The sequence below is a fragment of the Ornithorhynchus anatinus genome, chromosome 7 (genome assembly GCF_004115215.2).
Source record: "Ornithorhynchus anatinus isolate Pmale09 chromosome 7, mOrnAna1.pri.v4, whole genome shotgun sequence".
NCBI classification, from domain to species: Eukaryota; Metazoa; Chordata; class Mammalia; order Monotremata; family Ornithorhynchidae; genus Ornithorhynchus; species Ornithorhynchus anatinus.
Window position 1 is genome coordinate 61,074,105 of NC_041734.1, and position 19,945 is coordinate 61,094,049.

The following is a 19,945-nucleotide window of genomic DNA, read 5'->3' on the forward strand; positions in this document are numbered from 1 at the left end:
TCTTAGACTTTGGGGACGTTACAGGAGTCCAATCGTAGCATCACGTTGAAATGTGAACACCTGCCCGAGGGAAGAACCTTGGGACCAGAGAATCACCCAGACTCCTTAGAAGGGAGGACTGGTTTATTCCAGCTCTGAAAGACTAGTTCAAAGTCAGGAGGGGAATTTTCTCTATTCCATCCTCTTGCGCAGTAGACTGTGGTAGAGAGCAAGGGCTACAGAATAACCTTCAGCTGCACCTCTGCCGGATTCCCAATGCACACCTGCCCGCTGTCTCAGCTTTGAAAGATCAGACAGGCTCTAGGAAACATCACACTCAAGTCTGTGAAGATCTCTCCCGTGGAGGACTGGGAACAGACCAGCTGTTCTTTCTCCATAGAGACAGAAGAAGAGCTAGTGGCCCTAGGTTACAGCATGATGGAATTAGGTTAGACCACAGGAGGAGTTCCTTTTAAAAAAAAAAAAAAGGTATTTGTTAAGCACTTACTGTGTAGCAATGTACTAAGCGCAGGGGTAAATACAATCAGGTTGGACACAGTTCATGCCCCACAAGGGGCTTACAGTTTTAATCCCCATTTTATAGATGAGATAATTGAGGCACAGAGAAGTTAAGTGATTTGCCCAAGGTCACACAGCAGACAAGTGACAGAGCTGAGATTAGAACCCAGGTCCTCCGACACCCAGGCCCGTGTTCTTCCCCCTAAGCCATGCTGCTTCTCCTGGCAGAAACAATGCTGAGCACTGGAATAGGCATATGAGGAAGGATGATGGTATTTGTTCAGTGCTTTCAGTGTGTTACACACTGTTCTAAGCACTGGGGTCGATACAAGTTACTCAGGCCAGACACAATCCCTGCCCCACACGGGCTTCTCATTCTTAAGTACGAGGGAGAACAGATATAGAATCCCCAATTGACAGTTGAGGAAACTAGGGCACAGAGAAGTAAAGTGACTTGCCTAAGATCACACAGCAGGCAAATAATGGAGCAGGGATTAGCACTCAATTCTTCTGACATGGATGTAGAATCTCCTTCACTGGACAGCTTTAAACTCTTCAGAATTGCTGTCGCTGAAGACTGTAAGTTCCAAATGGGTAGGGATCGTGTTTACCCACTCTATCTCGTTGTATTTCCCAAGCACTTAGCACAGTGCTCGGCTCACAGTAAGTACTCAGTAAACGTCATTGATTGGTCGATTGTTGGTTAGGAGGCAGGGAGATCGATGAATTGAATATTCCCTTCCTTTCCCAGGCAGGGATGACTGATTTGGGGCTTTCTTTTGTGCCAGAACCCTCATTTCCCTTTGTGTCCTTTGGCCATTCGGTCGCTGCTTAGAATGGAAACGGTCCTGAAGTTTGAAGGAGCCACCGTAACCGTGGGAATCCCGGCCCGTCAGAGAATGCAGACCGGAGGCATCAGGCCTGGGGATGCTTCTGGTTTCTGGGCTCTACAGCCTCACACATTTCCCTATCCCTCTTCAGAGATGAACGTGGAGTGTGGGGTCATAGTTGATCCAGAGCTTGGTCCCCCGTAAAACACGGATGCCCAGGACGTGCCCTCACCCTGCCTTCCATAAAGGGCATGATGCTGTGGGCAGAGAACCTGATGGGAAGAAGAACTGACCCCAGTAGTGAAGCATCACATTGGAAGCCCTCCCAGCTACACAAAGTCTCTCTTCACCCCGCTCTCCCTCCTCCTCTTCCCCTCCCGGCCTCCCTCCCCTCAGAGTCGTCAGCCAGGAGGGGAGGGAAGAGATTCTGGCTTCTATTTTTTGGTCTTTTATTAATTTTCCAGTTTCTCTGCCCAAAGCGGTTATCCTTTGATTTGATCCCAGGGTGCTTTGAATCCTGGGCCCTCTGACAATTTTGCTTTTGGTTTCAGGAGAGACTTTACAGGTGAACTGATCTTTTGCAGCTGAAGCTACTGACCAACAAGAAAGGAAACAGAAATCAGTGTGACCTAGTGGATAGAGTCTGAGAGTCAGAAGGACCTTGGTTCTAATCCGACTCTGTCACTTGTCTGCTGTGTGACCTTGGGCAAGGCACTTCACGTCTCTTTGTCTCAGTTGCCTCATCTGTAAAATGGAAATTAAGACTGTGAGTCCCCATGTGGGGCTCCGATAATCTTGTATCTAAGCGCTTAGTACAGTGCTCCGCACACAGTAAGTGCTCAGTAAATGCGACCGAATGAATCTACCCCAATGTATAGTGCAGTGCCTGACCTATTATAAATGCTTAACAAATACTATTAAAAAATAGACAAGATCATCATTGCGGGGTCCAATATAATAATGATGAAAATTAATATTACCAATAAAAAAATAATAATCCACGTCTCCTGGGGCCTGATTTTCCTGCTGCAAATAAGTTTGGTTTTTGAAAGACTTTCTGGCCACAAGAGGGCGTTGCAGTGCATTGCTGCGGTGCCCGGCATGAATGCAGCAAGGCACTGGACCTCCCCCTAGTGGTTGAAACGAGATACTGCACCTCCTAAAGTGTCGTCGTTTTGTTGTGCTTCTTGTTAAGTTCTTACTACGTGCCAGGCACTGTACTGAGCGCCGGAGTAGATACACGTTGATGATGATAGCATTTGTTAAGCGTTTACTACTACTACTACTAATAATAATGTCGGTATGTGCAGAGCACTGTTCTAAGCGCTGGGGTAGACACAAGGGAATCAGGTTGTCCCACGTGGGGCTCACAGTCTTAATCCCCATTTTACAGATGAGGTAACTGAGGCACAGAGAAGTTAAGTGACTTGCCCAAAGTCACACAGCTGACAAGTGGCAGAGCCGGGATTCGAACCCATGACCTCTGACTCCAAAGCCCGTGCTCTTTCCACTGAGCCACGCTGCTACTCTGCCCCGAGCACTGGTCTCAGCTCTAATCGGGTTAGATACAGTTTCTGTCCCACATGGGACTCGCAGTGTAAATCGAAGGGAAGATGATTTCTTTTCCATTTGACAGGTGAGGTAACTTGAGGAACCAAAGAAGATAAGTGACTTGCCCATAGTGACATAGCAGACAAGTGGCAGAGTGAGATTAGAACCCAGGTCCTCTGACTCCAGGCCTGTGGTCTTCCCACTAGACCACTCTGCTCCTGAGAGAATTGGGCTTCTCATTGATACTGATGTTTTATCTTTCAGTCATTCATTCATTCAATAGTATTTATTGAGCGCTTACTAAGCACTGTACTAAGCACTTGGAACGTACAGTTCGGCAACAGGTAGAGACAATCCCTGCCCATTGTCGGGCTTACAGTCTAATCGGGGGAGACAGACAAAAACAATAGCAATAAATAGAATCAAGGGGATGTACATCTCATTGAAACAATAGCAATAAATAGAATCAAGGGGATGTACATCTCATTAACAAAATAAATAGGGTAATAAAAATATATACAAATGAGCGGACGAGCACAGCGCTGAGGGGAGGGGAAGGGAGAGGGGGAGGAGCAGAGGGAAAGGGGGGGAAGGGGAGCTTAGCTGAGGGGAGGTGAAGCGGGGGGGGGGGCAGAGAGGCAGCAGAGGAGCAGAGGGAAAAGGGGAAGCTCAGTCTGGGAAGGCCTCTTGGAGGAGGTGAGCTCTCAGTAGGGCTTTGAAAAGGGGAAGAGAGTTAGTTTGGCGGAGGTGAGGAGGGAGGGCGTTCCGGGACAGCGGTAGGGCGTGGGCCAGGGGTCGACGGCGGGATAGGCGTGAAGGGGGGACGGTGAGGAGGCGGGCGGCAGAGGAGCGGAGCGTGCGGGGTGGGCGGTAGGAAGAGAGGAGGGAGGAGAGGGAGGAGGGGGCAAGGGGATGAAGAGCCTTGAAGCCTAGAGTGAGAAGTTTTTGTTTCGTGCGGAGGTTGACAGGCAACCACTGGAAGTTTTTAAGAAGGGGAGTGACATACCCAAAGCGTTTCTGCAGGAAGATGAGCCGGGCAGCGGAATGAAGAAAAGACTGGAGCGGGGAGAGACAGGAAGAAGGGAGATCAGAGAGAAGGCTGACACAATAATCCAGCCGGGTTATTATGAGAGCCTGTATCATATATTTCTACTGCTCTTTAGCCTCCCAGGTGCTTTCCCATCTATAATAGCATTTGCTGCACACCATCCCTGTGAAGCTAGGCAGAGAAGGGATGAATATCCCCAATCAGTGAATCAGTGGTATTTGAGTGCTCACTCCGTGCAGAGCACTGTACTTTTCTATTTCTTCTATTTATCTTGATGATATCTACTCCAGATTACTTGTTTTGTTTCGTTCTGTTTTGCTTTGCTGTCTCCCCGGTTTAGACTGTGAGCCCGTCATTGGGCAGGGATTGTCTCTATCTGTGGCTGAACTGTACATTCTAAGCGCTTAGTACAGTGCTCTGCACATAGTAAGTGCTCAATAAATACTATTGAATGAATGAAAGAACAATACAGTAGAGTTGGAAAACAGTCTACAGTTTTCTCAATCAATCAATTATATTTTTGAGAGCTTACTGTGTGGAGAGCACTTTACTAAGCATTTGGGAGAGTGCAATATGACAGAGTTGGCAGAAACGTTCCCATTAGGCAGATGGGGAAACGGAGACCCCAGAAATATCAAGGGGCTTGCCTGAGTTGCTACAGCATGTCCGTAGATGATCAGGGAGTGGCGGAAGAATCCAGGAATCTTGACTCGGCCTCCTGTCTCAGTCGGGAAATCACTCTACCCGGTACGCAGTAAGCGGAGCCAGGAGAAAATGGAGGCATTGAGGAAGGGCTCACTTTAGTGAGAGTCCCAGACCTGTGGCTATGGGAGAGAGGTTGGCGAGACGGCCAAGACGTTGCCCTCTCAGCTGTTCCCCTCAGCAGAGTCCGTGGGGTTGCTTACTCTGAAAGGGGGAGAAATGAGTCCTCAGAGCCTGTCCCCTTTCCTCTCCACGCTCGCCTCCATCCTCTGCCCGCAGCAGCTTCCCCCAATCCAAGCCGCGAGGTGGCCGGGGACACCGTCATCTTCCGGGACACGCAGATCGGCAGCAGCGCCGTCTACCAGTGCAACGCCTCCAACGAGCACGGCTACCTGCTCGCCAACGCCTTCGTCAGCGTCCTGGGTGAGCGGGGTGGCGGGGGGAGGGGGTTGGGGGAGAGGGCAGGGTCGGTCCGTAAGGGCGACGCAAACCCTCGGGAGGGCCAGCACATTGGCTCCAGGTTGTAGTAATAATAATTATGGTAATTGTTAGGCTCTTTTTATGTGCCAAGCACTGTTCTAAGCACTGGGGTAGATACAAGTTAGGTTGGTTACAGTTCCTGTCCCACATGGGGCTCACATTCTTAATCCCCGTTTTACAGGTGAGGTAACTGAGTCTCAGAGAAGTGAAAAGACTTGCCCAAGGTCGCACAGCAGATGTGGCGCAGTCAGGATTAGAACCCAGGCTCTTCTGACTCCCAGGCCCATGCTGTATCCACTAAGCCATTCCCGGTCCTCAGGGGATTCTCACTGGGGTGACGGGATGGAGCCTCCCTGGCTAAATATAACAGAAATAATAATAATAATAACGTATTAAGCACACACTATGTGCCAGGCACTGTACTAAACACTGGCGTGGATGCAAGGAAATTGGGTTGGATACAGTCCATGTCTCATGTGGGGCTCACAGTCTCAAACCCCATTTTACAGATGAGGTAACCAAGGGCAAGAGTAGTGAAGTGACTTGCCCGAGGTCACACATATAATAATAATAATAATAACGTTGGTATTTGTTAAGCGCTTACTATGTGCAGAGCACTGTTCTAACCGCTGGGGTAGATACAGGATAATCACGTCGTCCCGAGTGAGACTCACAGTTTATTCCCACTTTACAGATGAGGTAACTGAGGCACAGAGAAGTTAAATGACTTGCCCACAGTCACACAGCTGACAAGTGGCAGAGCTGGGATTCAAACCCATGACCTCTGTCTCCCAAGCCCGGGCTCTTTCCACTGAGCCACGCTACTTCTCTATGGGTGGAAGGGTGGAACTCTGGGTTCCGGGGGAGGACGCTGAGGAGGGTCCTGCCACGCCCAACCCTTGGGGTGTTTCAGATGTGCCCCCCCGAATGCTGTTCCCCCGGAACCAGCTCATCAAGGTGATCCACCTCAACCGGACTCGGCTGGACTGCCCCTTCTTCGGCTCCCCGATCCCCACGCTCCGATGGTAAGCCCCCCGGAGCGGCCCACTTGTCCCCGACCTCGCCCAGCCCCGGCTCCCCTCCTCACCGCCCTCTCCCCCTCCTAACGCGGCTACTCGATGTCTTGTGTCGGGAGGTTTAAGAACGGGCAGGGGAGCAACCTGGACGGCGGGAACTACCGGGTGTTCGAGAACGGCAGTTTGGAGATCACCATGACCCGCAAGGAGGACCAGGGCATCTACACATGTGTGGCCACTAATATCCTGGGGAAAGCGGAGAACCAGGTCCGCTTGGAGGTCAAAGGTGAGCCGTCTGGGATCCTGCCCCCTCATGCTCGGGGATGGAGAGCTACGGGGAGCGGGAGGGTGATGGGGAGCAAGATGGAGATCCTTGAAGCTCTCCGTCTGCCCTGTTGGGGTGCTGACAGAATCGGCCGCGGCAACATGTGGGTTTTATGGTCTGAATATCAGAGCTCCTGGACTGTCCCACCGGAAGTCCCTGAAGGCCTTCTCAGGCCTGTCGGGGGGCAAAGAGGGGATCCCAGGCCCTGAGTATCCTGTAACCCCCATGATCAAGTCCTCACCATGGGCTACATCAAATGCCAAAGTTGGAATGAACAGTTTTCACCATGTATTATCTTTTCAAACCTCCAAGGACCTGTTTATACACGGGGTCTTACGGCTTGACACATTCAGGAATTGATTTCCAGTGTGCTTCAGGAAAGCCTCAGGTTCAGGTTAGGGCCCTGTTCTCTCAACTCTGTTACCTTGGCTATGGGACAGCTGTGGGCTGGGGGAACCAAAGGAGGGGGGAGGACTTGGCGAGGTCACCTTGACTATTCCCCTGCCTCCAGCAGGGGATCCGCCAAGCTGGAACTGAGTCCCAAACTCCCTGTTTATAAAGATCGGCCATTCATTCAATCAGTCATATTTACTGAGCACTTACTGTGTTCAGCGCACGGTACTAAGCGCTGGGGAGAGTACATTACAACAATAAACAGACACATTCCCTGCCCACAACGAGCGTCTAGGGGAGAGGAGGGTGGACAAGGTCAGGACGCCACCTTTGGCCTTGTGTGATAATTCTACCCCAAATGGCCACATCTCCCATTTCTTCCTGCCCTTTCCTCTGGACCCCCGACTGACTCCCACTGTTTCATCCCAGACCCCACCCGGATAGTGCAAGTGCCCGAGGACCAGATGGCCAAGAAAGGGGCCACGGTGCGGTTGGAGTGCCACGTCAAACACGACCCTTCCTTGAAGCTCTCGATCAAGTGGCTGAAGGACAACGAGCCGCTGTACATCGGGAACAGGTGTGCCACCCTTCCCTCCTCAGAGATGAGAGCCACATGAGGGGTTCTATCTCTGACTCCTCCAGCTGGTGAGGGGCTGTGCTCTTCCCTTCACCCCCAGCTCCCTTTCCCTCGTTCCTCTGCTACAGGCCTACTGCCTCCTCGCCCTGCCTCCTGCTGAATTGTCTTCTCTGCCCAATTCACCAAAACCCGGGCCTGGTCATTCCATGTGGGGATCACCGGGTCACACCAGATCCGCCATTCGACAGGATTCTGGGGCCCTTTAAAACAGAGAGGAAGGCAGGTCTACAGCAGGCAGGCCGGAGGTAGGGAGGGACATCATAATTTTGGTATTTGTTAAGTGCTTACTATGTGCCAGGCACTGTAGTAAGCACTGGGGTGTGATACAAAGGAAATTGGGTTGGACACAGTCCCCGTCCCACATGGGGCTTCCAATCTCAACCCCCATTTTACAGATGAGGTAACTGAGGCACAGAAAAGTGATGTGACTTGCCCATCGTCATATAGCAGACAAGTGGCAGTACTGGGGTGGAGGGAAGAGTGCGATACAGTAGTCAAGTTGGGATATGGTGTTTGGATCTGCGTTGGAGCAGTTAGATGGAGAGGGAAGGGTGGATAGTGGAGAGAAGGAAAGTGGGAAGGGGGCAAATTGACAAGAGAGTGCGAAGGGGTGTAGGGAAGAGAGGAAAAGAGAAAAGGGAAGGGGAGAGTGTCAGAGAAGCGAGGGAAAAGAGGCAAAACTCACCCCCACTTGCCTTCCACTCCTTCCGCCTGGCAGCATGGGTGAAGTCACTGGCCAGGACAGGCCAGGTCAACCGGGATCCTGCCTGGGCCACTCCACAACTTGAGGGATAGCTGTGGGGTCCAGCGGCCGGCTGCCCTCCCTGGGCCAGACCCTGTCGGGCTATAAAACCATAAAATCTTCCGGCTTGGCTAGAAATCCAGGACTTATCCCTGCTCCACCCTAGCCAGAGTCAGAGCAGATAAAGTCATGGCAGGCTGGGAAGCAGGTTGGCCTAATGGATAGAGCACGGGCCTGGAATCAAAAGGACCTGTGTTCTAACCCCAGCTCTGCCACTTGTCTGCAGTGTGACCTTGGGCATGTCACTTAACTTATCTGTGCTTCAGTTACCTCATCTGTAAAATGGGAATTAAGATTGTAAGCTCCAGATGGGACATGGCCCGTGTCCAGTGTGATTTGCTTGTATCTATCTCATCACTTAGTACAGTGCCTGGCACATAGTAAGTGCTTAACAAATGCCATTAAAAAGGGATGACATCATTAATATCTGCTGCAGAGGACGAGGAGAAGGAAACTGGGCAGTCTCCTTCTCCTCCCCTTCTTTCTTCCCATCCCATCTCCCTGGCCAGAGGTGATGTCCCGGATTAGACAATTCTGGGACAGAATGGAATCTCAGAAATCAGCATGAGACTCAGAAGTGAGTCTTCTGATCAAAATGGGCCATATTAGGAGCTTACAATCTAATAGGGAGAATACAGTATAACAGAATTAGTAGGCACGTCCCCTGACAATAAGGAGTTTACAGTCCGACTGATATTAAAATAAATTATGGATATGTTCATAAGTGCTGTGAGGCTGAGGGTGGGGTGCATATGGGGTACAAATCAAAATGTAAGGGCAATGCAGAAGGAAGAGGAGTAGCGGATAGGAGAGTGAGTCGGGGAAGACCCCTTGGAGATGTGATTTTAATAAGGCTTTGAAGTTGGGAAGAGTGGTGGTCTGTCATATTTTATGAAGGGGGAGGGAGTTCCAGGCCAGAGGCAGGATGTGGGTGAGGGGTCAGCAGTGAAATAGACAAGATCAAGGTGCAGTAAGTAGGTTGGCATTAGAGGAGTGATGTGAGCGTAGTAGGAAATCAGCGAGGCATGATAGGAATGGGCAAGGTGATTGAGAGCTTTAAAGTCAATGGAAATTCCCCACTGAGGTTCTTCCCCTTCTCCACGGCCTCCTGCCCTCTGAGCAGGGAGCAGATCAGTCCAGCGGGGGCCGCCCACCAGTGGCTGATCTTTTCTGGGTACCCGGACCCCTTCCCTCAATGCTCGCAGGTTGAAGAAGGAGGATGAGGCCTTGACGATCCTGGGTGTGGCCGAGCGGGATGAAGGCCTGTATGCTTGCGAAGCCAGCACGGAACTGGACCGAGCCGTAGCCAAGGCTTACCTCACCGTCCTAGGTAACTGCTCATGCATCTAGTATAAAGGGCTCAAGAGAGGCGGCACTCGGACAGGGGAAGTTTAGGAGCCAGACCGGCTTAGAAAGACTTCACGAGGAGGCCTTAAGTGTGTCTCTGAAATCTCAGAGTCGGGTAGCTCCCATCTCTTAAGAACAGCAACCGGCTGCCTGGAGCCCTCGCTGGACATCAAGATGGATCTGAGGTGGTGGATGGTACAGGGCATGGGGAGGGATTTCTAGTTTGGGAATTTTCTTTTCATCTCTCCTGCTAACCCCACACAACTAAGCTGATTAACTATTAAGCGGTCTTAAATAGAAAGCAAGAACAACTTTTGTGTTTGTCATCCTGTGGTGATTTAGAGCCTTGGCCCTCCTCAACCTCCTCTTCACTAGTTTCTGTGAACTGAGCAAGAGTCAGTTATCTGTTCGGTCCATGTTCCTGCCCTCCCCGGGAAGTATAACATCATCTAGTCCATCCCCGTTTCCAGGAGGATGTTTAGCCAACCTATGTCTCAAAAGCTACGGGAAAGGAGGGCTCCCTTCTCATTCAGTGGCCTTTTTAGACCATGTCACTCCCCTTCCCCTTGGGAAGGTTTCCTGTTTTGGGTCTAAGGCCATCTCTCTCCCCTAATCCTCTGGGGAGATGAGAAATAGATGGGAATGGGAGGCTTTGATGTGAAGTCCTTTTAGAGTCGGGGGGAAACAGCAGGAGCTTGCTTTAACGGGGGGCAGGGGGTTGGTAAAAGCAGACCCAGTTATTTTTTCAGCAGTCTCCATGCCCAGGGCTGCTTGTAGCAAGTCCAGCTGAGGGGAAGCTAGAAACTAAGGATCTGAATCGAATCTCCTCTGCCTAGACAAACTTAACAGCGCAACTAACCCCCTTAACTTCCCCGTCTTCCCTTTGCAGCCACTCAGTCTGTTCCAACTAACCGTATGGCCGTCTTACCCAAAGGTAATTAACACTAATCCCTCTGGGCTGGCGGGAATTCCCGGGGCTTCTGATAGGAGAGCCAGTGACGGTCCTGAAGTTGGGGCTCCGTTCAAGGGCACCTGATGGCCAAGGACCTTCCTCTCCAGCTAGTCCCCGGTTTTAGGGGGCAGCCTGGGGAAGCTGCTTCAAACTAAAGTCCAACATCCTCCTTCCTCTCCTCCTGGATGCTCCCTCTCCCTGCAGTATGGGGTGCATTTGGGGGAGCCCCCCTCCGAATCGAGGATTGGAATCCAATTGCAGAAGGGTGGGATGCTTTATCTGGCCAGCTGGGATCCACTAGGGCCTTTGGATTTGATATATCTGGGAATCGGGGCGGGGGGGGGGGGGTGGTCAGTCAATCCAGATCCTTGAGATCTGAGCTCCCCTTCCAGTGAACTGGCTTGATTTAACCCAATTTCATGGTTGGGTTCACACTTGCTGATGTCTACACAGCCAAGGCCCACAGGGAGAGGAAGGGTTTCAGAGACCCCAGTAGTGACTGCTAGGTTTAGGGGAGCCCCCGCCTACCGAGTAGTATCATGCCAGCTGACAGAGGCCTCTAATGGCGACGAGGGAAGCTATAGGGCTTTCATGACGAGTTGATTCTCCTGTTTCTCTGGTTTGGTCAACCACCTTCTTTCTCTAAACATTGACTGACTTCCCATCCCTGGGAGGGTCTTCTCTGGGGCTGGCCCTGACCAGGAACTAGTAACCCCTGGGCTCCTGCATATCACCCTGACTACAACCAAAAATTAGATTCTGTACTCGGGCCATTGAGGCTGAAGTAATTTTCAAAGTGCTGTTCTGAACCTCTCTGGTTCTGCCACCTGGAGAGCCACCTGATTCCATGGGGCACTGTGAGGGGAGACGTCAGCCCCATTTCCCTCCTCCTGTCTGCTCTTCTCTCCTTTACCAGGGTCGAGACCTCTGTCAGATCCCACACACCTTGCTGCCAGGCGCCCTTCTCCTACCTAGATATTCTCTCTCTGTTCCATCCCCCCAGTCCCCTCCTTGGCCCAGCGGAGAAAGCCAGGTGGAAGGAAGGAGAGTTGGCAGTTGTGCAGCCTCGGGGGTGAAAGTCTCTACCCCAGGCTCAGCCTACCCACCTGGCCTGACGTGAAGCTGGCAACTCCCCCAGTTGGAGGGTTGGGGTGGGCAGAGGGAAGTGTTCCCCAGTTCCCCAGGATCCCTCTAGAGTGTGCTGGAGTTTGTTTGCTTTCTGCTGCTAGAGAGGCCAGAACGGCCCCGCGACCTGGAGCTGACTGACCTGGCTGAGCGGAGCGTGAGGCTCACCTGGATCCCCGGGGATGACAACAACAGTCCCATCACAGGTCAGTGAGGCCCCTCCCCTCTCTGGGCATGGGGGCAGGACATCGCTTCGGGTCAGGCCGGCCTCCTGTGTCACCCACCTAGTCATTCAGAGAAGCATTTGGTCTCCTTTGGGTTCCTGATCAATAAATCAATGGTATTTCTTGACCACTTATATGTGCTAAGTTCTTGGGAGAGCACAGTACAATAGAGTTGCTATGACACTTGTTCCCGGTGCTACACTGGGTGACATGAGCCCTTTAGCACTCTGGGCCTCAGTTTCCCTCTATGTTCAATGGAAGAATTATCGGTCAGGAATGTTGGAAGCAACCATGAGCTCCCAGAAGAGAAAGCCTGTCAAGGTCTGAAAAGGAGCAGTGTTCACAGAATCCATAATGCTAGTTTCATATTCCCTGGGGCAGATTATATCGTCCAGTTTGAAGAAGACCAGTTCCAGCCAGGCCGATGGCACAATCTCTCCAAGTTCTCAGGCAGCATCAACTCAGCCGTCCTCAAGCTCTCTCCGTACGTCAACTACCAGTTTCGGGTGATCGCCATCAACGAGGTGGGGAGCAGCCTTCCCAGCCTCCCCTCTGAGCGCTACAGGACCAGCGGGGCCCGTGAGTGGTTTTCGGCTTTTCCTTCCCCCCCACCCCCACCACTAGCGCTCCAGACACGTAATAATAATATTAATGGTATTTGTGAAGTGCTTACTCTGTGTCCGGCACTGTTCTAGGTGCTGGGGAAGATACAAGTTAATCAGGTTGGACACCGTCCCTACCTCACTTAGGGCTCACAGTCTTAATCCTCATCTTCACAGATGAAGTAACCAAGTCACAGAGAAGTTAACTGAATTGCCCAAGATAATAATCATAATAATGTTGGTATTTGTTAAGTGCTTTCTATGTGCCGAGCACTGTTCTAAGCGCTGGGGTAGATACAGGATAATCAGTTTGTCCTGTATGGGGCTCACAGTTTTAAATCCCCATTTTACAAATGAGGTAACTGAGGCACCGAGAAGTTAAGGGACTTGTCCAAATTCACACAACTGACAAGTGGCGGAGCTGGATTTAGAACCCATGACCTCTGACTCCTAAGCCCATGATCTTTCCACTGCGCCATGCTGCTTCTCGATCAAACAGCAGACAAGTGGCAGAGCTAGGATTAGAACCCAGGTCCTTCTGACTCCCAGACCCATGCTCTATCCACTAGGCCACACCCATCCCTGGTCCCCCACCCCCCCCCCATTCTCCACTCTTCTCCCATCCCTACCATCGCCCTCGTTCCCCTTTCAGTTAATCAGTGGTATTTATTGAGCGCTTACTGTGTGCAGAAAACACTGTACTAAGTACTTGGGAAAGAACAACACAACAGAATTGGTAGACACACTTCCTGCTCATAAGGAGCTTACAGTCCACAGACCCATCAGAGAGCACTGTAGGTTTTGGGGAGCAGGGTTGGAGCCAGAGGGGTCTTGAGTGTGGTTTGGTGTTGTGGGTTTCTGCGGTCTTTCTCTCTCTTGGGCTTGAGGACCAAGGGTATTTTGTGCATTTGGATTTCAGCCCCAGAGGCCAACCCTTCAGATGTCCAGGGGGTGGGAAGCAGGAAAAACAACATGGAGATCTCATGGACGGTGAGTGAGCACCCCAGTGAGCCGACCCTCCTGTAGTCTCACCTGGTCCAGAACACTTGGACACCAATGCCTCCTGTGGGCCATCTCATTGGTTCCAGTGTCCCGGTGTCCATGAAGGGTGGTCGGGTCTTCTCTCCCTCAGCAAAAGGAAAAAGATGAACACTGCGAGTTAAGGAAGGATGTGGAAAAAGCATAGCAGTAATGGGAGATAGGCCTGAGAATCTATTAGGTGGTTGAGGACTGAGTGTTCTCCTGAGGCCTGGGCAGGAGGGAATGGGCTGCGAGGCAGGAGGGAATAGGCCGCGCAGCAGGGCAGCTGGTTTGAAAAGGCTTAGGTTGGGCATTAAGAAGATTGCTTGACACCTACTAAGTGCTTTAAGGTGTTCCAAAACTAAAGCTTGGGCCCAATCAATAAATGGAATTTACTGAGTGCTGCACTAAGCATTTGGGAGAGTATAATAATAGTAATAGTATTTATTTAAAATGCCTATTGTGTGCACAGCACTATATTAAGCTCAGGGAGAGAATACACAGGTAGAAGAGTTGATAGACCTTGATCCTTCCCCTCATGGAGCTTACAATCTAGTGGGGGAGACAGATAGTTAAATAAATGACAGATAGGAAAAGCAGCAGAAAATATGCATGCGTACATAAGAGTTGTAGGGGTAGGGTGAGGATTAAAGGAGAATCCCGTGCTGTAGTCTGGCATCATCCACATGGGCCCATCCATTTCTTTCCACGCTCTGGTGGCATGCCCCATCCAGGCCAACCCTCATTATCAGGAGAAAGTTTCTTGTTCCTGCTCCTCGTTCTAGCCATGACACTGTGAGAATTCAGGCCACCTGGAAAAGCAGGCCGTCCTGGAAAAGCTCCTGGGTAGGGGGAAGGAGGCCAGCTTTCGGAGCTGGTCTGGGGAAAGGCCTACCCAGTGTCGGGGGCTGGATTGAGTTACCTTTCTAAATCTCAGCAGTCCATGCTCAGTGCCGGGATGGGCATCCGGTTTTCCCAAAGGCCAGTGGGGCAGCAGCGGGACCAGTAAGTGGGACAGAATCCCCCAGAACGGGCAGAGCCGAGCCATCCTTGAGGCAAACCGGGGGTGGGAAGGGGGTGACCCCGAGCCCACGCCCTTGCCTTCCCTCCACCACCCCCACAGCCCATGAACGCCACCCAGGCCTACGGCCCCAACCTCCGTTACATCGTCAAGTGGCGGCGGCGGGACACGCGCGAGAGCTGGAGCAACGCCACGGTGAAGGGCAACCGCTACGTGGTGTGGCAGACGCCCGTCTACGTGCCCTATGATATCCGCGTGCAGTCGGAGAATGACTTTGGGAAGGGCCCCGATCCTGACACCATCCTCGGCTACTCGGGAGAAGATTGTGAGTACTGCCTCCGGGCTTCCCGGGAGCCGATCCCAAGGGAGCCCGGAAGCTCGTCGGAAGGGCTCGCCACAGCCGTCTGGAGGGCAGTAGCTGTGGGACTTGTCACCTCGGACCACAGGTGGGAGGGGTCAGCAGCCAGCTGGAGAGGTCAGGCAGACGGGCAGCTGGGTTTGGGCCCAGAGAGAGGAAGGGAAGACAGGAGGCAGCCCTGGGGGGTGTTTTTTTGGGTCCCCCATTGCACCACCTGCTAGCCAGAGAGGAGGGAAGAGCCCATAAAGGAGCTCTCCAGTCTGTTCCTGCTCAGCCCCATCCCAGCCCCAACCAGCCCCACTCTGTGTCCTCTGACCCCATCCAACCCTACCCAAGCCCACCGCACGTGACCCCCACCTTGCCCTCTGGCCACCCGGAACTGTCCATGGCCTCTGGCCTCATCCTCTCCCCTCTGGCCCCACCCGGTCCTCCGATCCCTGCAACGGAAGGGCAACCAAGCAGAAGAAGGCACGTGAAGTTGCTGCTGAGCAGCTTATCTGGGCCTAGGTACACCGGGGAGGGACCTGCGCCCTTGCTTAGAGCAGCTGCATCACCAGAGTGTTCACCCGCCACCCCAGAGGGCCATTGCGGGTAAAGGGGCTCAGGCCTTGGGGACTGGAAGGAGGGTTCTCTGAGGGGGGTGGGAGGGGGTGGGTTAGAAATAGGCAAATGGGCAGGAAGAGTATGCTATAGGTGGGTGCTGGAGTGTGAGTGCATCATGTTGGGAGGGTAACTGTGTGCCCCCTATGCCAACTGGCTTGAACACTAGGCCAGGACAGAAGTTCCCCTCTGGGGATCGACTGGAGAGAGGATTGTGCTCCAGAGTCAGAAGGGAGAGGGCCAGGAAGAGTCCCTGCCGGGCTATGACTCGGACCTATGCCTCACCCATTGCTATGTCGGGTTCTGATGCGAGGGGCTGGGGAGAGTCTTGCAGAAGAGTGACAGAAAGCTGAAGAGAAGAAGGAGGGTGAGGAAGAGGAGTGGACGGAAAACCCTGCCTCAGAAACCCCAAAAGGCAAATCTCGGTGAGACAGGCAAGCGCAGGTGACCGTCCCCTGGGCCCGGCGGTACTGCGGTATGCCTCAGACGCTCTGATCTGGGTAGGCTGAGGTGTTCAGTGGGTCTTGGGTCCCTTCTGCTGCTCTTCGAGGCTCTGTCTGGGGTTCACATGCCCCAGGGAGGGCTGGGCCAGCCGGTGGAGGGGTCCTGCTGGCTTTGAGAACCGGCGGAGACCATGTCCAGCCCAGGAGGGAAGGCTGGGCCGGAGAAAGCAGCACAGACAAGGCAACATGGCAGTTGAGGACCCCAGTAGCATGGCTGGACCAGGAAGGTGGCCTGGTCAACTCAGGCTGGGGGGCAGCAGGAGGGAGGACTGGGGTCCCCGGTCCTCAGATGAACCCCCCCCCCAAACTGGTCTCTGGCTTTTCTGCTGCGGCAAAACGGGGTCAAGGGTGGGGAAGGCTGGCAACTGGGCAGACCCTGCTGGGGCCAAGGTACCATAGTGTGCCCCTAACCCCATTGTGTCTGGGGAAGACCAATAAGCTCTATTTCTAGTTCTTGGGGCTGGTGTGGGGACCTGCATTTTGGGAGGACCTCCAGGGACAAGTGTGTTGGTGTCCTAGGGAAACCACCCTGTGGTCCTGGCTTTGGCTGGGAGCAAGCTTCTAGGAGATGACCAATGGGTGGCTAATTCCAAAAGAACAACTCTAGCTCAATGGCTCATCCTGGGTTGGACATGTCAGGGGGCTGGGGTGGCTCAGGGTTGGGCAAGACAGCAGTCCCTGAGCTGTAGGGAGGGCTCATCATCACAGAGCAGCTCACGTTGGACCAGGTCAGTGGATCTCCCAGGAGGCCCCAGAGCCCAGCCCCTCAACCACATAACTGGCATCTGCTCTCTGCCCCCACTCAATCCAGATCCCAAGGCGCCCCCGACTGAGGTTAAAGTCCGCGTCCTGAACAGCACGGCGGTCAGCCTGCAATGGAACCGTGTGTACCCCGATACTGTCCAGGGCCAGCTGAAGGAGTACCGAGTGAGCACTGGGCGATCCCCAGCACCCTTCCCAGTGGTCCATCTAACCCAGCGCCGTGCCGGGCAGCCAGCGCCAAGGAGGGAGGGCCAGCAGGGCTTTCAGGGGTCCAGCAGGTGCTGGGACCTCTAGGAAGCAGAATGTCACGAGGACCCAGTTCGGGGCCGTGTGATGTGATGCAGGCTGTGTGGGCTAGGCACGTGTGCGCTTAACTGTGTAATGGCAGCGGGGACAGGGTAGCACAGCATGCAGTCTGGATGCGTGCCACTCTGCCTTCCCACCACCACTAAGCTCACCTCCAACTGGGCTTTCCAAAAGGCTAAACAAAAATATTGTGGTCCCAGGATCCTTTGATAAGGTGGCCACTGTGGCAGATTCCCGAGTCACCGGACCAGTTTCGGGATAGACCTGGCATCTGCCTTGTCACTTTCTCTCCCTCCTTGAGAAGCAGTGTGGCTCTGTGGAAAGAGCACGGGCTTTGGAGTCAGGGCTCATGAGTTCGAATCCCAGCTCTGCCACCTGTCGGCTGTGTGACTGTGGGCAAGTCACTTAACTTCTCTGTGCCTCAGTTCCCTCATCTGTAAAATGGGGATTAAGACTGTGAGCCCCACATGGGACGACCTGATTCCCCTATGTCTACCCCAGCGCTTAGAACGGTGCTCAGCACATAGTAAGCGCTTAACAAATACCAACATTATTATTATTATTATTACTTTCTCTCCCTCCTTCTGCATGGCTGTCAACCACTTGACCTCCCATTGTTTCTCCAGAAAGTGGGTAGGAACAGAGAGACCAGACAAAACTACAATTAGACCCTAACTGTTTCTTGCTAGTCTCTCTGCAGGGAGAAGGGGAGGGGAACCTGAATGATTACTTTCTGGGGTTATCTGAGGATATCAATGATCCATGATGTCCCTGACGGCTTACCTCAGGTAATGGAGAGTGGTCCCGGGAGGGGGCGGAGAGGGAGGTTGGTAAGTACAATCTGTGGAAAAGTTTGGGAAGGAACTTGGAAAGCAAAGGGAGATTCCTAACCCAAAGCCTGCTTGTGCTTTCATTCACTCCTCCTCCCTCCCCGACTTTCATAAGAGATCTCCTTTGTCTCACTGGCCAGAGCCGCGAGGCCCCGAACGGTCCTTGGCATTCCCCACCAAAGTCTGGACTTAATCCCCGCCAAGGCCAGATGGAGACGCTTGGAAGCAGCAGCCTTGTTGACCCATGATCTGGATCTCAGGTGACCATCCATCTTTAGCCCTGACCAGAATTGGACATTCGTGGATATTTCTCCTTGTCATGCTGGGCCCCCAGTAGGTCATAATCCCAGAGTCCTCTGGTCAGAAGGTCATCTTGTCTAGCTGACTGCCTGCAGGAAGGATGGCATTTTAGCTGAGTGGCTATTTACCTTCTTTAAAGCTCTCCAAGAAAGGGGAAGTATGTGATATTGAAGGATCAAATCAGCTTCATTCCAAGTTCAGACTTTTGGTGGTATAACCCAATCCCATTCAACCTCATGCGTGGTTCTGTTCTACGGCCTACTAATTGAACCCTAGGTCAAAGGGTGACCAAGGTGGGCTTCTGGGGTGCCTGTGGTCCCGGGCCACGCTAACCCGAGTTATCTTTGGCATTTCTTGCACCCCGGCCTTGTATTGAAGCACTCCGAATTGCATACATAAATGTTTCACCCAATCACCCTTCCTCAAAATGAAATCGTCAGACCGTTCCACTCACCGGCCCAAAGCCTTGCTCACCTGAGGTGAGAACCCAAATGGCCATTTCCACGGCCCCCTGGCCCACGGGCCCACCTATGGAACCCCAGCACCTCGCTTCTCCGGGACTGGATGAGAAATGCAAGAGAAACACCGACTAACAGCTGCCTACTAATGACTAATCCACCTGCCGTGTGCCCTATGGGAGGCTCCTCACCCTACCTGCTTTTGTCCCGAAGGCGTATTTCTGGAGAGAAAGTAGCCTGCTGAAGCATCTGCGGGTCTCTCCCAAGAAACAGTGGACCAGCTTCCCCGGAGACCGCCTGCGGGGTGTGGTGTCTGGGCTGTACCCTTACAGTAACTACCAGCTGGAGATGGTCGTGGTCAACGGGAGAGGCGATGGGCCCCGCAGTGAAGTCAGGGAGTTCACAACCCCGGAAGGAGGTAGGTCCAGGGCTTCTCTGGGAAGGGTCAGGAGGTGGCAGCCGGTGACGTCACAGCAGGGCCTGTTGGCCCAGGAAGGCACAGGCCCATTTCCCCGGCACTGGGGGCACCTAGTAAACCTCTGCTCGCCGATCAGCTGGATTGAGGGACCAGGCCCTTCTGTGACTCTCCCAGCAAAGCTCCAGGACGGAGCTGCCCAGGCCTCCTTGGAATGGCCCAGCACTGATGACATCACTGACTGACCACCAGGCTTTCCCAGTCACAGACCACATGATCACCTTGGGGTCCAGGAACGGCCCGACGGCAGGAGGATGAAGCAACTTTGTTCACCGGGATCTCAAGACCAAGCATCATGGCTTCTTTTGCTGAATAGACCCTGTCAGGCCTGGCTGACGTGACCTGCCTGTTCATCAGACCCTGAGCAAGAACCCAGGCCAGGAGTGTGAGGCAGGATTATGCACTTGATATTGGGCAGTTCCTGTCTCCCTTCCTCTCCCTGCCCCCACTGGACAGTCCCTCTCTCCCCACCCCCGGCCCAAAGTGGTCCCTGTCTCCCCCCCAAGATGGTCACTGTCACTCTCTCGCCAGATCATCCTTTTTTCTCTCTCCCCTTTCCCCTCCGACAGTCCCTCTCTCCTCCTTCCTTCGGATGATTCCTGTCTCTTCCCCCTCCCCCAAGACAGTCCCCATCTCTCTCCCCTTCCTCTGGACAGTCTGTGGCTCTCTCCCTCTTCCCCCAGGTGGTCCCTCTCTCTCCCCAGACAGACTCTGTCTCTCCCCCAGAAGACGGTTCATATCTCTCTCTCCCCAGTCAGTCCGTTTCTCCCCTGCCAGGCA

General features: G+C 53.1%; 1 protein-coding gene across 22 annotated transcripts in view; it reads left to right on the forward strand.

Annotated features, from left to right (window-relative positions):
* The window catches only part of NFASC (neurofascin), a 105,853-nt gene that overhangs the window by 48,810 nt on the left and 37,098 nt on the right, over positions 1-19,945 (forward strand). For 11 of the 22 annotated variants that reach the window (XM_039912716.1, XM_029068706.2, XM_039912708.1 and 8 more), the window contains 12 exons: positions 4,909-5,052; positions 6,023-6,134; positions 6,245-6,411; positions 7,273-7,420; positions 9,488-9,612; positions 10,519-10,563; positions 11,811-11,912; positions 12,312-12,509; positions 13,452-13,522; positions 14,676-14,898; positions 16,846-16,961; positions 18,904-19,108. In XM_039912716.1, the coding sequence (XP_039768650.1) occupies positions 4,909-5,052; positions 6,023-6,134; positions 6,245-6,411; positions 7,273-7,420; positions 9,488-9,612; positions 10,519-10,563; positions 11,811-11,912; positions 12,312-12,509; positions 13,452-13,522; positions 14,676-14,898; positions 16,846-16,961; positions 18,904-19,108 (1,656 nt within the window). The remainder of the gene's footprint in view (positions 1-4,908; positions 5,053-6,022; positions 6,135-6,244; positions 6,412-7,272; positions 7,421-9,487; positions 9,613-10,518; positions 10,564-11,810; positions 11,913-12,311; positions 12,510-13,451; positions 13,523-14,675; positions 14,899-16,845; positions 16,962-18,903; positions 19,109-19,945) is intronic. The other 11 variants (XM_039912710.1, XM_039912718.1, XM_039912719.1 and 8 more) reach the window with 4 other exon arrangements.